General features: G+C 62.4%; 1 protein-coding gene across 1 annotated transcript; it reads right to left on the bottom strand.

Annotated features, from left to right (window-relative positions):
• Nucleotides 1-711: 711 nt before the first annotated feature.
• On the bottom strand, nt 712-12,053 carry SCARF2 (scavenger receptor class F member 2). Its single transcript, XM_028528351.2, has 11 exons — nt 11,803-12,053; nt 7,553-7,611; nt 7,347-7,448; nt 6,572-7,091; nt 6,239-6,457; nt 5,990-6,118; nt 5,393-5,496; nt 5,189-5,306; nt 4,805-4,920; nt 3,350-3,502; nt 712-2,405 (listed from the first exon to the last, which is right to left on the bottom strand). The coding sequence occupies exons 1-11, from the start codon at nt 11,967-11,969 to the stop codon at nt 1,507-1,509; spliced, it is 2,586 nt and encodes an 861-aa protein (XP_028384152.1). The 5' UTR covers nt 11,970-12,053; the 3' UTR covers nt 712-1,506.
• Between the last annotated feature and the right edge of the window lie 3,142 nt (nt 12,054-15,195).

Here is a 15,195-nt window from a genome sequence, read left to right as displayed (position 1 = left end):
GAGGACGGTGGGAGCCACAGGAAAATAAGGCTCTACAGCTCAGGAAAGTCACCTGGAAGGCCTGCCTGAGCCAGAAGCAGTGGAGACTCTGGGAGACAAGTGGTCAGAGAGGCCAGGCCAGAGGAGGGGGCTGCCTTTGAGGCCAGCAAGGGCTCTGGGCCAGGCCAGCTTCCCTCCCTTTCCCTCCACCACCCGTGGACCAGGGGGGTGGGTGAGTTTCCGGCTGAGGACAAGGAGCCTATTGAATCGGACAGCAGGGCTCTATGCAGTGCCAGACCGTCGTGTTTGTGCCAGATGAGGCCCAGCTGGAGGTGGTGCTCGTGGCCCACTGCCCCCAGCCCCAGCCTCTGACCTGACCTAGCCGCACCAAACAGCTCAGAGCCCCCGAGTGTAACAACAGTGAGCAGTGGGACAGCACGGGTCAGATGCAGCCCCACACACCCGCTCTTATAGTCAAGGGGCTCCACCTGATTTGTTCTGACCCTAGGACAGGGCGGGCCAAGGTAGGAGGGATATTAACTTGATAAACAAATAATGGGCAGGGGGACATAACCCTCTTCCAATGTGGCCCCAGGAGACCCACACCTGGGCTCCCAGGCTCCACTTGGGCTGCGGGATCCTGGGGGTGTGAGTACCACCTGGAAGAGAGCACATGCAATTTAAGGGGGACATCCTTGTCCGAGGCTCCGCGGGCAGGAAGTAGTCAGAGCACAGAGGGAAAAAGGCACTTTATTAAGAAAGCTTTGGCTGAGCCCCTGCCGGGTGGAGCCCATCCTGGGGCACCCAGATGAGGTGGGAGCAGTCCTGCAGGGGGCCTATAAATATGTCTCCTCAAGATACTGGAGTGCCCCTCGGATTCCCACCAGTGTGTGGCATGGCGGGAGGCCATCAAAACCAGCTGACAGCTGAGGGGCCAGGGCTGGGAAGGCTGGGGCAGGGGTGGCAGGGAGGGGGAGGGGGGAAAGACTGAACCCAGGGTGCTGAGACGCCTGAGGAGCAGAGACCAGTCCTCCTCCCCATGCTCAGGTCAACCAGATGCCCTGAAGCCCCACCAGTGGAAACAGCCTGGGCTTGAGGTCAAGGAAAGGAGACTCCAGCCATAGGCACCAGGCCCTGGCAACGAGAGACAAACGGGGCAGAAGTGCTTCTGGCCTCAGCCAATGAGAGGGCAGGCCCAGACAAGTGCACACTTGTAAGAGGTGGTCTCTAGGTAGAACCGCCTAGTCCTGGCCTTTGAGACCCGGGCTGGCCGGAGCCCTACATAATTTGGCCAATGCAAAGGGAGTCGCCAGCTAAGCGCCAGTCAGGCCTTGACGAATGGGAGCCGCCGCTGGGGCCTGAGCTAATGAGATGCAGTCTCCCTCCGTACCCTTCTGGCCTAGGCCCCACCCAGCGAGGCTGTCGAGCCCAGGCCACTGCGGGGACGCCGGGAGGGCGCGGAACGAGAGGTGGCAAGCAGCGCTGCGAAGCCGGGTGAGGCTGTGGGCGTGGCCGGGCCGCCGCCTTCTACAGGGTGGGCGCGCCCACCCTGCCCAGCTCGCCCGCTGCTTCCCGGCTCTTCTTGCGCGGTGGCTTCTGGATGGGGGTCTTCTTCCGGGGGGTGTCCGGCACGGGTGCGCCATCTGCCACCTTTTCGGGCCCTGGGGCCTCAGGCGCGGGGGCCGGGGAGGCGGACAGCACAGAGCGCTTGGCCTTCTGCGGCGGTGCCGGTTTCTCCCGGGGACCCTGTGCGCCCAGGGTTCCCTCGGCGCGGCCCAGGCTACGAGTCTTGTCGCGCAGCTCCGCAGCCAGCATGGAGGCGGCCTCAGGCGCGCTGCGCGGGGGACCGTTAATGTCCATGGGGTCCGAGAGGCCAGACCCGCGGCCCCGAGCCCGAGCCCGGGGTGGCGAGGGCGCGAGGAGGGCTGGCTCCTCTTCGGCCAGCCCTGGGGGCCGTAGAGTCGGGTTGCGGGTCCGAGGGCTGCCGGGCTCCTCTGGCCTTGCAGATGTGTCGCTTGGCGTCCGTTTCCTCTTGCTTGGGCTGGGCGCCACCTCGAGGCCCAGGGGTGGTGGTGAAGGCGCAGGAACAGCGCCAGCGGCGCCGTGCTTCCCATGTATCCAAGACACCTTGGGCTTGGTGGCGGGGTCCGGTGGCGGTGGTTTCCTGCGCTCGGGAGATGGCGAGAGCGACAGGCCACCAGCTTCTCCCCGGACCCGGGCCGGCCGGGCCTCGCGCCGAGCCACGCGTGCGTACAGAGCCCCGCCAGGCCCCTCCACACTAGATGCGGACCTCTCGCTGTCAGAGGATGCGGGGAGGGGCGCCGCCTCCTCGGAGGGCGCTGGCGTGGTCACCGGCGCAGGGGACTGTCCTTGCGCCTCGGCAGGGGGGCTGGCGACTTCCCGGTCTCGGCTCTCCGTTGCCGCCTCTGACAAAGGAAGATTGGAGGCGGTCATGGCCACCAGAAAAAGCCTCAGGCGTCCAGCCTCCAGGCGCAAATCTTCACCTTCCCTCCTCCTCCCTCTCTACCCTCGCTGGTGCGTAGTCGCCCTGGCATCCAAACATGCGTGGCACGTTTATAGCACTAACCACAAATCTAGCTCTTAGCCCTAGAGCTGTGGCTGAGTGCTGGGAGGTGAAGAGCCCGTTCCCAGCTAAAGCTGCAACTTCAGCCTGGCCTTGAACCCCTCCCCCACCACACCCCCAGCCTGGAGGCCACTATCATCAAATGTAACCCTTCAACACCTGCAAGGGGATTCATTATCCTTCCCGGGGTCAGTTCCCACTCAGGGCACGTGCCTGGGTTGTGGGCCGAGTCTCCCTTTGGTGGTGTGTGCGAGGCAACCCACTGATGTTTCTCTCCCTCTCTTTCTCTCTCCCTTTCCTGTTTTCTCTAAAATAAATAAAATCTTTTTTTTAAAAAAAAGGCCCCCAAGATCACCCAGGCGGTTGGTCAGGGGAGAAAAGAAGCCAGAATCTAAGCAGGTCAGGCTCCTTCCTGCTGCTGGTAAGCTCAAGTTTCAGGCAAAGATGTTCGCCCGTATCCTGTAGACCTCACCTCCCGCCAGCTCTGCCCGCCTCTGCTACGTCCTCCTCAGACTCAGAACCTCCTCTCTGCCTGGTCTCCCCCAGAAATGAACCTGGGCTGTGGTTAGAGAAAGGAGAGCCCGTCCACCTCCCCAGACCTCACCCCAGTCCAGTGCTGTGCAGCACAGAGCCCTGCTCTGCTGCCTCAGCTGTGAGTCCAGCCCCCAGTTAACAGCATCATCACCACACCCTTCCTCTCCATGCTGCCTCTACCCCAGGGCACAGCTCTCTTAAGCTGGGACACTTCACGGGTCTGGAGCGAGGCTCCAGCGGAGTAGTGCTCACCTTCGTGGGGCACACAGTACACAGGCCCTTCGTCGGTGGTGTCGAAGGAGGAGAAGGAGGCCCGGGAGGACCACGATGGGGATGGCTGCTCCAGCCCTGATGGGGGCTCCAGGAAGCTGCAGTTGAGTGTGTTATCCAGGTCGTGATGGGCCACTGGGGAAGAAGGGAGGCACAGTTGCCAGGGGCCCTGCTCTGCCCCAGCCTGTGCCCTTCGGAGTCCTTCTGCCACAAATGATGGAGCACCAGCCCTACCCTAAGACTGCACACAATTCAACAGGCAGAGTGACACGAGGCCAGGATCAGAGAATGGGTAGCGGTGACCAGGGGAAAGTGAGCGTACTCAAAGGTGCAGAACCAGTGTGTGCAGCCGGGAAGCTGAAGAAGGCGGGGCTGGAGTGCTGGGAAGAGAGACAAGGCTGGAGAGAACAGCTGACTGGGGCAGGCTGCCAGAGACTCCAAGCCATGCTGTAGACCCTGCCTCAGCGGGTCCAGGGAGTTTGGGGGCATCTCTGAGCCCAAACATGCAGGGCCAGCTTTAGCTTAGCCCATCTCAGTGAGCTGTACCCCCAGGCTTGGCCCCCAGGGCCTGCACAGATGCAGACCCCACCATGGGAGAACCCCACAGGCTGGTTGGCCTTTTCCCTAGTTTACAGATGGGATGTGGAGTCCAGCCCCTACACCTGTGGCCAAAGATCCCACTCTGCTGGGTGGGCCAGCGCGTTTCTCAGTTGTCTCCATCTTTACCTTCCAGAAGTCTGAGTCTCCCCCTTCCCCTCATCTTTGAAAACGATGGGATGAACAACAATAAAAAACAATAATAAAAAAAAAAGGATGGGGGGAAAAGGGCAGAAAACGACTTGGACAACAATTTAAAAAAGTGATGGGAAAGAGTGCACCCTGGTGTGTGTCAGTGCAGATGGTGAGATGCGGCATTTCCACCCACCCCCGGGGTCCTTGGTAGGGTGGGGGCGCCAGGGGCCCACCTGCCCGCTTTTCAGGAAGGACCCAGGGCACTGCAGGGGGTCCAGGCTGGGGGGGTGGGCTGATCTTCTCCTGGTGTCAACAATTCCCTTTCACATGTACCCCGCAGTTCACCTGCAACTCCAGGTGAATGCACAAGGCCTTAGCCCATACACCTACCAGGTGGGGGGCCTGCCCAACCCAGATGTCTACACCCCCGCACTGCACCCCAAATGCAATCACTCACACAGAATCAGCGCCCAAGGCCTCCCCCACACGCCCCCGCGCCTAGGCCTCCTACCTTCTTCCTTGGGTTCTCGGGAGTCAGCATCCCCTTTTTCCTTCCCTCCAGTCCACCTCCCCACCTCCCCTGACCTACACCAACATCCATTCAAAGGCCCCCCCGCATTTCCTCACACGGGCACCTTCACGCCCACTTCCCAGCAGCCTCATGCTTGAGGGGTTCCCCCAGTGAACCTGTGTCAGCATCTTTACCTACGACCTTGGGTAGCTTCTGCCTGCGGAGCGGGATCCGGGGCAACTTCATGCTGATGCGGCTGAAGCGCCCGCAGAGTCGCTGCGGAGCCTTCTTCCTCCCAAGAGAGAGCTCCCTGTGGGGGGCGGGGCCTGAGTAAAGGGGCGGGTCTGGGCGGGGCTTGGAGAAGTAGTTTCGACCTCGTTGGGAGCCGAAACAGAAAAGGGGAGGGCTGAGCTAAAAAGAGGGCAGGGTCACGCTCCAGGGGCAGGGCTGGGCGGGGCGGGAAGGAGGTGGGGACCTGGGCCCCAGCCAGAGGGTGGGGTTGGTGGAGAAAGGTTCCCCAGCACCAGTACAGGGTGCGTCCAGAGCCCAGGAGAGAGCCGGGTGGCGTCGAGCCTCACCTGCGCGCAGGATCCTTGCCGCGGCAGGCGCAGCAACAGCCGAGCAGGGAGAGCAGCAGACCCAGGAGCAGAGCGAGCAGCGCGCCCGCGCCCATCACGCCCTTACGCTGATTGGTCTCTGTAAGGCATTAGAATCAGCGAGGGCGCCAGAACCCTGCCCCCCCCCCCGACCCCCCCCAACCAGAGCCCCGCTCACCAACTCACCCAGGCGACAGGCACCGGTGACTGGGTCGCAGGAGTCCTCGTGGCAGTTGCAGGCCTGGGCGCAGTCCACGCCATGAAGCCCCGGCGGGCACGTCAGGTTACAGCTGCGGAGACAGAGGTTCAGGGAGGGCCACAGCAACCCTCCGCGATGCCTCCGGCCCTCGCCCCGGTGGCCAGCCAACCTCGGTCCTGCAGCCCATTCTTTAGGAAATGATAATCGTCTCCACCTCTGGGCACACACTCAGCCACTGGTATTTTATAAATGAATGTGTGTGCACACCAGCGGGAGGGGGCCTGGGGGTGGCCAGTGGTCACCTGGCTGTAGTGCCCATTTCTGATGCTAACTCGTGTGGGTACGAAGAGGAGCTGCCAGATCAGACTCTTGGCTGTCAGTAGAGGTCCCTGCTCGCTCTACACTAGTTCAGGGTCACCGACTGCTCCACACCAGGAGCCTGTGGGCATCCCCTAGCTAAGGTAAGGGAACCAAAACTGATGTGTCAGGCCTCGGGCCAAACGACACAGAAACACCTGGGGTCTGGCTGGAGCCCTGTGCCAGGCTCATACCCCTCAACACCCTTTAGGTCCCCGAGCACTCACTGAGGCCCGTGGACGCCAGGGCTGCACAGGCAACGCCCCGACTGGAAGTCACAGTGGCCGCTGCCGCAGTCGGCGCACACGAAGGCGCAGTCCTCGCCGTAAGTGCCATTGCTGCACTTGGTCTCGCACCTCGAAACGCGGGGAAGAGGCGTCAGCGGAAATGGGGGCAAACAAGCCCAACCCGATAGTGACCTCATCGGGGGAGGCGGGGCTGTGGGGCTGGGACGGATTCCAGCACAGGCTGCTCACCTGTCGCCGATCCAGCCCGCGTTGCAGCGCGTGCACTTGCCAGTGACGTGGTTGCAGGCGTGCCCGTCGCGACAGGGCGGGCAGCGGTGGCTGCAGCCTTCGCCGTAGAAGCCGGTGGTGCACAGCTGGTCGCACTTGGTGCCATTCCAGCCAGGTTCGCAGGTCACGCAGCGGCCATCCGCCACTTTGCATGGCTGCAGGCCCTTGCACTGACCGCACCTACAGAAGAGAGAGGGGGGGAGGCTAGGCTGGGCCCGGAGCCACCTACCCCCCTTCCGCTTTGGCGGCCTGCCTCTTCTCCTCCCACCTCCCGGGCCGAGGGTCTGCACTTACCGGCGGCGACAGCCCAGGCCGTAGAAGCCGGCAGGGCACGGCTCCCGGCAGTACTTGCCGCGGAAGCCCGGCTCGCAGGTGCACGTGCCGTCCACAGGGTGGCAGCGGCCGTGTGAGCATTGACAGTAGCGTTCGCAGCGCGCGCCGAACGTTGGCTCGCGGCACTGGCAGCGGCCGCTCTGTTGCTCGCACGGCGACCCGTTGCAGGCACACTGATTGTTGCAACTACGGCCCCACCAGCCTGCGTGGCACAGGCACGCGCCAGTCTGCGGGTCGCAGCGGGACGTGGCGCTGCAGTAGCACGCGCTGGAACACTGAGCGCCCCACCAGCCAGGCTCGCAGCGACACGCGCCGCTCCGCGGGTGGCATATTCCGTGCTGGCACTGGCACGCATGCTCGCAGCGTGCTCCCCAGCGCCGCGCGTGACACGTACACTGGCCGGTCACGTCCTCACATTGCCCGTGTGGGTGGCAGATACACAGCTCCTTGCAGTCGGGTCCCCAGAACTGGCGCGGGCACTCTACGGGGGACAGCGGGGAGAGTAGGAGGCCCGGCCACTCGCGGGAGAGCCGAACCATCCTGAACCTGTCCGCGATCCCCCGCACAGCCGCCCCCAACCAGCAGTTCTCCTGCGCCCCGTCCAGCAGCTTCTGGGAACCCCCCTCTTAAGCTGAATGCTGTTCCAGGATCAGACCCCGCCTCATTCGCAGGCTCCGCCCACCTCCCCAGCATCCAGCCCCACTGCCCAGCACCCGCCGCTGAGATCAGCGCTCACTGGTGTCGCAGTTGGCACCGAAGTAGCCATGGCGGCAGCGGCACTCGCCAGGCCTCACGCACACCTCGTTCTCCGAGCACGTGGAGTTGCCTTCGCACACCGCTGCGGACAAGAGGGGCCCGAGCTGCCACGCGTCCCGCCCCCACACTACCCCCGCCTCTTCGTACCCCTACCCACTGCCCAGGTCCCCGGGATGTCCCACTCACCGATCCCACACTCATCCCCCTTCTGCCTCCAGCCCGCGCAGCACGTGGGTTCCTGGGAGCTGCAGGCAGAGAGAGGAGACTAAGCCCCAACCCTTGCCCTTGATGGGGCTTCCGGGCAACCTCCACTCTGCCTTGGGGAGGTGGTTATCGGAGCCCTGCTGTGCATGGAAGCCAGGTACTGGTATAGGTTGCCAGTTTGGGAGAATCCCAGTGAATAAGACACGAATTCCAGCCCTCCACCATCTGACGTTGGCAGGTGAAGGTGACAGGGGGCATACCACCAACAGACCTAAAAAGAACTTCCCAGTCCTCTCTACAAGGAGCCTCCCATCTAACTCTCTGTACCTCCTCCCGCACCCACCAGGCCTGAAAGGAAGGGAACCTATGTGTCTTAGGAAGGGGCAGCAGTGAGGCAGGGGCTGGGGAGAGGTCCCTGAGCATCTGGGACCTGCTGGAGCATGGCTTCCTGGATGAGCGAGCAGTTGCGATCAAGGGCCAAGGCAGATGTGCAGCCTCTGGGTGAGGTGGGTGCAGATACAGTGAGGAGTCCTCTCAGTGGAGGGGACTTCTAGAGGGACAGGGCACACCCGGGAGTCCTCTACAAGAGTGAGGAAGGTGCAACGGAGGTCTCTGGAGCACCAGGGCAAGACTTGACCTGAAGGAAGGAGATATTAAAGCATCTACTTAATGTTTTTTAAAAATCTTGTTTAATTTTATCTGGCTTTACAAGGTACATATCACCTCAGTAGAGGGAGAATAACTGCAACTGTCACATTTGAGGGTAGCACAGCACCCAAAACCCTGGGCTCGTGGGGGGTGTGGGCCCAGAGATCTGGAGGCCCTGCGTGCGGAATGAAGCCTGACCACTGGAGAGGGTGCACACGGGCTGAAATGGGGCGTGCCCGCATTTTGGGGCAAAGAAGGCTGAGGAGGAATAGACGCTCAGGCAGTTTGTAGGGTCCCATCAGACCTAGAAGAACTTCAGCCAAACCCTAAAAGCACATAGCAGCCGTTCACACTTTAGAGGAAAGGGGTGTGCTGCTTCTGAAGGCTCTGAACCTGGATGTGGTGGTGGGAAGGTGATGGGAGGGGCCTTAGGACCCTGCGGGAGGGGGCAGGCTGGGCAGGGAAGGGCTGCAGCTGTTCCACATCGTGCTCCTCAAAAGGTGCCCCCAGCCACTTCCCAGCTTGAGGACTTCAGCACAGCCCGGGTAGGGCCTCAGGGCCCCACCCAACCAGAAGACCTTGATTCTCCTTCAGGCCAAAGATGTGGGAACTGGGGAACAGGACCCATTAAAATCTCAAAGTGGAGGAAAGAGGCCCAGCCTATTTTCCACAAGTAGAACTAGAAACCTGCCACAGGAACACGAAGAGGGCCCGGCCTTTCCCGCCCTCCCATTGCCCGCACCTGCTCCTCCCCGTTCCGCCCCCTCCCACCCCTGCCTGCCCCAGGGACCCTGGTGCCCATCTGAAGGTAGATCCAGGCTTGGAGGCCCATCACCCTCCGCCTTTTCTGCCAGTTCTGAACCCACCTCTCTGGGAGGAGAGCCTCTGCAGCTGTCCTCCTGCAGGCAGCCTTTCCAGGCAGCCTGCTGGGATGGTCACTGAGGACCTTCTGCCTGGCTATGTGATTCTGAGGTTAGGAGCCTGGTTTAGGGCCCCAGTAAAGTGGATCTGATGCCTGCATCTGCCACTTGCTGTGACCTTGGGCACAGAACTTCTCCGAGCTTTAGGCTCCTTATCTGTAGAACAAAGCCCCTGAGTTTGGCAGGAGTTAAACCAGCTGTCTCGAGCATTTGGCACAAACTAAGGGCTCAGCCGGGACTGTAGTCCACTCTCCAGCCCATACACAGCAGGCTCCAGGCTCCAGGCTCCCAGGCCGGCCGACTCTCTTCTGCCCCCTGGACATCCCTTCTCTGGTTTCTGCCCAGCCTCTCTCTCTCCTCTCCTGGTGGATCAAGATGCTGACAATGCCTCCCAGCCCTCCAGGGGGCCCTCCTCCCAACACGGAACCCTTAGCCTCCTCCATCCCAGGCCGGGAGGCTGAATCCCCCGTGGTGTCCCTGACTCTGCACTCTCACAGCACCTGACTCTCCCAGATTTCTCCTGACTCCCTGACTGGTCCCCCCTTCTGCCCTCCTGCCCCCAGTTCCTATGCCATGTGATAGCCGACCCTTGTCAGTTCCCACCCCTCCTTGGAGGGAAGCCCCTTTTAGTTTCCATGGCCCTCAGACAAAGCCCACATCCTCAGAGCACTGGGCAGACACCCTGTGGTCAGCCCTTCTCGCTTTGGCCTCTCTTCCACCCCCCCCCCCCAGGCTCTGCCCAGCTCCCAGGGTCCTTAGAGAAGGCCCTCTGCACTCAGGGCCTCCCCCACTCCATACCACAGGGCTCAGCCTCCTCTCCTGCCCGCCTCTGCTCACTCATCACCTCTCAGGGGGTCTCCCAGATCACCCTAAGGGAAACAGGGCTCCCCAGCTGAACACCTCCTCCCTAGCACATGCGAGGTGCCAGATGACTTGCTGTAAGCCTCCTCCACCACCGGGATGGAGGTGTTCGTGGTCCCCGTTGTACCCCTGCACCAGCTATAGGCCTGGCACACACAAGATGCACGGGGTTTTACTGGCTGTTTGCTCGCCTCCCCTGATCATCCCGCCTCTGGGAAAAAGGAACTGCTGGTGGGAGTCTTGGTAGGATAATAAAAGAGACCCTACGCCCCAGTGGGCAGTGGTCAAAGCTGCTGTCATTCCCATGAGGTGGGACCATCAGCAATCACGTTTGACAGACACGGAAATGGGCCCAGAGAGGTTAAGCGATTTGATCAGGGCCACACAGGTAAAGAGAGGTAGCAAATGCTTCCGAAATCCAGACCCTGGCTCTTGGCTACTAGAGAAGGCCGCCTCTCAGGGAGGTCTCCGCAACGGAGAGCGGGAAGGCTCAGGCTTCCAACTCCAGGCTGCCACTGGATCCCCCCAGCACCGACCCCAAGGGGGAGAACGGCTGAGGCAGATAGGCAGGGCCCGCGGCGATCGCGCCCTCCCCCTCTTCAGGCAGGACCCCGCCCGCCACCGCCGCTGCATTCCTGGGGCCGAGGAGGCCCGGGAGGCTGTGTCGGCGTCGATGCGAAGCAGATGGCGGGCCAGGCCGGCCCCCGCCCCGGAGGCGGGGCTCGCAGCGGGGAGGGGTCTCCGCGCCTCGGGATCCAAGCTCGGAAACCCCGCGCGGCCCCCTCACAGCCCCTTGTCTGGGGCGACGGCTGAGCCCCCGGACGCGGCCTCCCAGGGCCCTGCGGCCGAGGGCGCCCAGGCGGGACTTAGCCCCGAGCCCCGCGGCCGCCTCTCCAGCTTCTCGCCCCCGCGGCGCCTCCCAACACGCGTCAAGGCACCCACACACGCCAGCTCCTTGCCCCTGCGCGGAGATGTCCTTGACCTCGCCGTGGCCTCTGACTGGCGGACCAGGTCCTGAGACCCCAGCGCCGAATCCTAGCATCCTGTCCTTTGATCTTCGCCCTCCGTGCAAGGTCCTGGACCTGCTGCCCTCCGGCGGGCCTGTCTCCTGCCTGTCCCACACTGGCTTCGCCAGCGGCTCCTTGTGATATCCTAGTATCCCCGCCCGGGGGTTCCACATCCTCCCGACCCCAGAGCTCGTCGTTGTCCTTTCAATTCCCGCTTCTAGTTCACTCTGAGCGCAGGCTCCTCGGCGCCCACTTTGATCACTACCCTTCTGGCAACCGCGCCCGCTCTTTCTAAGAAACAAGTCTGTGCTTCCGTGTCTCGACTGCCTTAAGCCCTCTCCGGCCCCTGCCTCTCTACGGCGCAGCTCCATCTCCCCTGAGCCCTCATCCTCCCTCTCAACCGGAGTCACTCTTGCTCCGGGCCTTTGCACATACCATTCCATCCGCGTGGAATGCCTTTTCCCAAAATCTCCCTACGCCCTTCACAACCCGGCCTTAGGGTCTCTGTTTCTAGGCCCGAAATCTCGACACTGTGTGTCACCCCTCCCGGCGCCCACTACACTCCGTTCTTTCCTCTGCTGAACTTCTCGTCCGGATTATCCTCGGATGCTCCGTCGTGGCCCGGCGCCCAGTCTCGGCCTGGAGCGGAGCCGGCGTCGGCGAGGGTGGTTGAAGGGGCCTGTGCTTTTGGCAGAGGGAGGTCCGGGGTGTCCACCCCCCCAAGGCGGGGCAACCCCTCTCCCCTGGCCCCGAGAGTCCTCTTCGGCCCCCTCCCCCAGCCAGGCCGGGCTCCTACCCAGGCGCACGGCACACGTTGCGGCCGCGCGGGTTCAGCTCCTCAGGCGCCCCTGGGTCGGGCAGCAGCCACAGCAGCAGCAGCGGCAGCGACAGCAGCAGCGGCGGCGGTCCCCTGGCTCCCGGGCGCCGCGCCGGCCCGGCCCCCCGGGGCCCTGCGCCCTCCATGCGGGCGCGGGCACGGGTGCGGCCGCAGCGAGAGCGGCCGGAAGCGGAGTGCGCGGCCGGGCGGGGGGCGGCAGGAGGGGCGCCGGGCCGGGCAGGAAATTCCACATCGGCTCCCTGATCCGGGGCCAGCCGCGGCCGGCCAGGCGGCAGCGCCCGCCCCGCGCGCCAGACCCCACCCTCCGGCCGCGCCACCGCCCCTCTGTGTGGCCCCCGCCCCCACGCTGCCACTCTCAAACTTGGGGAGAACTTGGAGAGGGCCCGAGGAGCGTCGGGGGAGGGTGGGGCCGCAGGGGCTTTACGGAGGAATCCCCAGTCCCAGTGTATTTTCCTTCCCTCCCCAGACACCCATCTTCTGGAGAAGCCGCCTGTGCGAACTCACTGTGCAGCCAGACCCCGGGCGGGAAGGCGGCTGGGGCACAACGGCGCGACGCACCAAATCCCCCCCTTTATCCCCAGGGACTCGGAAGCGGCCAGGGAGAGTGTCCCATAGACTAACTACCCTAGTCAAGGCCGCAACCCTGCCTCTGCTACACTCCATCCCTCGCCCCCCACTCCCTGAATCCCTGTAGTGCCAAGCTGGGTGGTCAGCTCTTTCTGAGCACTCGGTGCAAAGCCTGCAGTGAACCGATCAGGAACAGGATGCTCGAGGCCTGTGGGTACACTCGGTCTAGCCGAGGCCCAGGCAGATCATCCCGGTAGGGATGGACTGGAGAGATGCCAGGGAGGTAGAATGGCCCAGTCACAAGCTCCCATAGAATGTGGGGGTAAAAGCAAAGGAGGCAGCTGGGAGAGCTCCAGTCCGGAGACCCCGCAATCCTTGTCAGGGGCTGAAAAGGGTCTGGGGAGCCTGGGAGTGATTCTGCTCGAAAAGGCTGCTGGATTACCAAAGGAAAGGTCTGGAGAGTGTGCTCAGGGCGGGAGACTTGAGAAGTCCTGCATCAGGAGGGCAGGGGGTGACAGCACAGAGCAGAGCAGTGGCAGCAGGGAAGGAGGAAGGGGCACAAGACCGAGAGGAACAGGGCCTGGGGGGACCAAGGAGAAGAGTAACTCTGGGACTGGAAAGTAGACGGGTGCCTGGTGACTCGGGGGATGGCAGGTTCAACCCCAGGGCCTATGGGGCCTCAGGGTAAGGTGGGCAAGCCTTCAGGTGGAATAAGGGAGGTGGGAGCAGCTAGGTCCCTGTAAAGATGAGCACGTGTTCTGAGGATTTAAGAGCTGGCAAGAGGCCCTGAGCAGGGAGAGGGGTACTGCCTTCTCTGGGGAAGCAGGCTGCATGCAGATACTGAGGAGAGAGGAAGTGGTGTCTTTCTTTAGTTATGTGGAGGCCTATTAGCCAGGAAGGTGGGACTGGAGGAGGAGGCTTGGAACAAGGGCCACCAAAAGGCCCAAGGCTAAGGACATCGCCAGGCTGGCTGAGCCAGACGCCGGTCCAGGACAGGCTGGTGGAGGGTGGAATGGGAAGGAGCAGGGAAGGGGGCTTCTGAGGTTAGGGCCTCTCACTGAGTCACGCTAGCACAGGAGGGAGGTCTGAGGCGGGAAACAATTGGGTAGACTGGAAGAATTCACACCCATGGGATCCAAATGCAAACACTTCTTGGAGACAAGTAAACAGGCCAGACCACTTATGGGAAGTTCCTCCTGGGCATGGCCCTGACCTCAGCAGTGCCCTCCTAATGCGGTAGGGTAGGGTGGGGGTGGGGCAGGGCCCTGCCAAGGAGGGCCCCCCACTGGCTATCAACAGAGGCCAGCAGTAGCCCATATGGCTGCAGTGACTGCTCAGCAGCCCCGCTCCCAGCTTTCAGAGGCACAGATCCCAGAGTGGAAGCACCCTAGCTGGATCGAGTTCATGGACAGGCACCTCAAGCTCTATCACTTTCTTTCCCCTCCCTTGGCTTTTGGCTCCCAAATTCCTGTGAACACCAGTGGACGATGCCTCCAACTCCTGAATGATTCAGATCTCTACCCACCCCCATCTGTGTACCACCCAAAACAGTCGAATTTCATATATGGCTGTCCCGACTGCCTGAAGGACAAGGCTTGTCCCAGCCTATTCTCCCGCAGAACCAGTCCCCTGCATGTGCACCAAAGTGGCCATCTCACTGTTGACAGCAAGCTCTGGTGTCAAAGGCAGGGCCCATACCTGTCCCAGACCCCCCACCCCCACCCCACTGCTATCTGGAAACCGTAGTGTGGGTGGAGTGACCATCCATGTGCCTAGCCTGGTGCCAGGTGAGTACCAGGGAAGCTGTGGGTGCCCTGACACCCACAGACCACCATGAGACCAAATCATGGGAGCCTAGAGCCCAAGCTGATCAGTTCCGGCCTGGATGGCTTCCCAGTGGTCAACTTCCAAAGGTGAGGGTTTTGCAAGCAGAAAGGGATGAGCAACAAGCCAAGTAAAAGCATGGATGCAGAGCCTTTGAGCCTAGGCTGCCAAGGCCCAGGGGCAGGAGGTGGTAGGAAGTGTGGCCACAAATGCCAGGCTGGGCCCCAAGGCCGCTGTGGCAGGGCCAGGTAGCTACCCAGCTTTCAGGATCCCTTCCATGGCCAGCGTCTACCCACCCCATGCTCTGCAGAGCTCCAAAGAGCCTTCCCTCCTCCCCTGTGGACCAGAGGTCTCTTGTAAAGCTATGGCTCTGGGTGGGGAGACAGCACCAGCAAGCTTGGGACACAATGAAGATGTGGGGCCAGGGGAGCATTTTTGGTGTCTTCTCCCCCGGAAACATCGAGCCTACAGAACTGCTAGCCTGGCCTGAAAGGTGCTAGCAGAGACAGGAAGTGGGGGGCCCAGAGTGTTCTCACAGCACACCCTCAGGAGCAGGGGGAGAAGACAACGGAGGGTTGTAGCCACCCTGTCCCATTGGAAGTGACCCACCAGGGTCAACAATGGGCTTTGCCACCCTGCAGTGCAAGTGCATGGTGTCACATGGGGGTGTTTCCTCAGGAGCGCCCAGGCCCCAAGAGATGGCGAGGAAGGTCACACGCATGGCCCTCAGGAGCAGGCAGCAACTCCCACTGGTCTCACCCCACACCCCAAAGGTATCAGAAGAGAGAACCCAAAGCAACTGATGCTTCCCACCCCTCTCCCCACCCTTTCCTCCCATCAAGTAGCTCACACTGCCTCTCTGCTCCCCTCCCACCCATGACAGGGTGCCAGTAAGAGCAGGCTCTGGGCAAGGCCCCGAGGAACAGAAAAGACCCAGATGTCTCCACAATCTGCCCAGCC

The sequence above is a fragment of the Phyllostomus discolor genome, chromosome 13 (genome assembly GCF_004126475.2).
Source record: "Phyllostomus discolor isolate MPI-MPIP mPhyDis1 chromosome 13, mPhyDis1.pri.v3, whole genome shotgun sequence".
Classification (NCBI taxonomy): domain Eukaryota; kingdom Metazoa; phylum Chordata; class Mammalia; order Chiroptera; family Phyllostomidae; genus Phyllostomus; species Phyllostomus discolor.
The sequence above is the reverse complement of the archived record's forward strand: the minus strand, read 5'-3'. Positions and strand labels throughout refer to the sequence as shown.

Coding starts and splice junctions, on each gene's coding strand:
- SCARF2 (XM_028528351.2), bottom strand. CDS start 11,969: ATGGAGGGCGCAGGGCCCCGGGGGGCCGGGCCGGCGCGGCGCCCGGGA. Junction 6,119..6,238: donor GCGGGCTGGATCGGCGACAG/GTGAGCAGCCTG, acceptor CCGCGTTTCGAG/GTGCGAGACCAAGTGCAGCA. Junction 2,406..3,349: donor GTACTGTGTGCCCCACGAAG/GTGAGCACTACT, acceptor TTCCTTTGTCAG/AGGCGGCAACGGAGAGCCGA.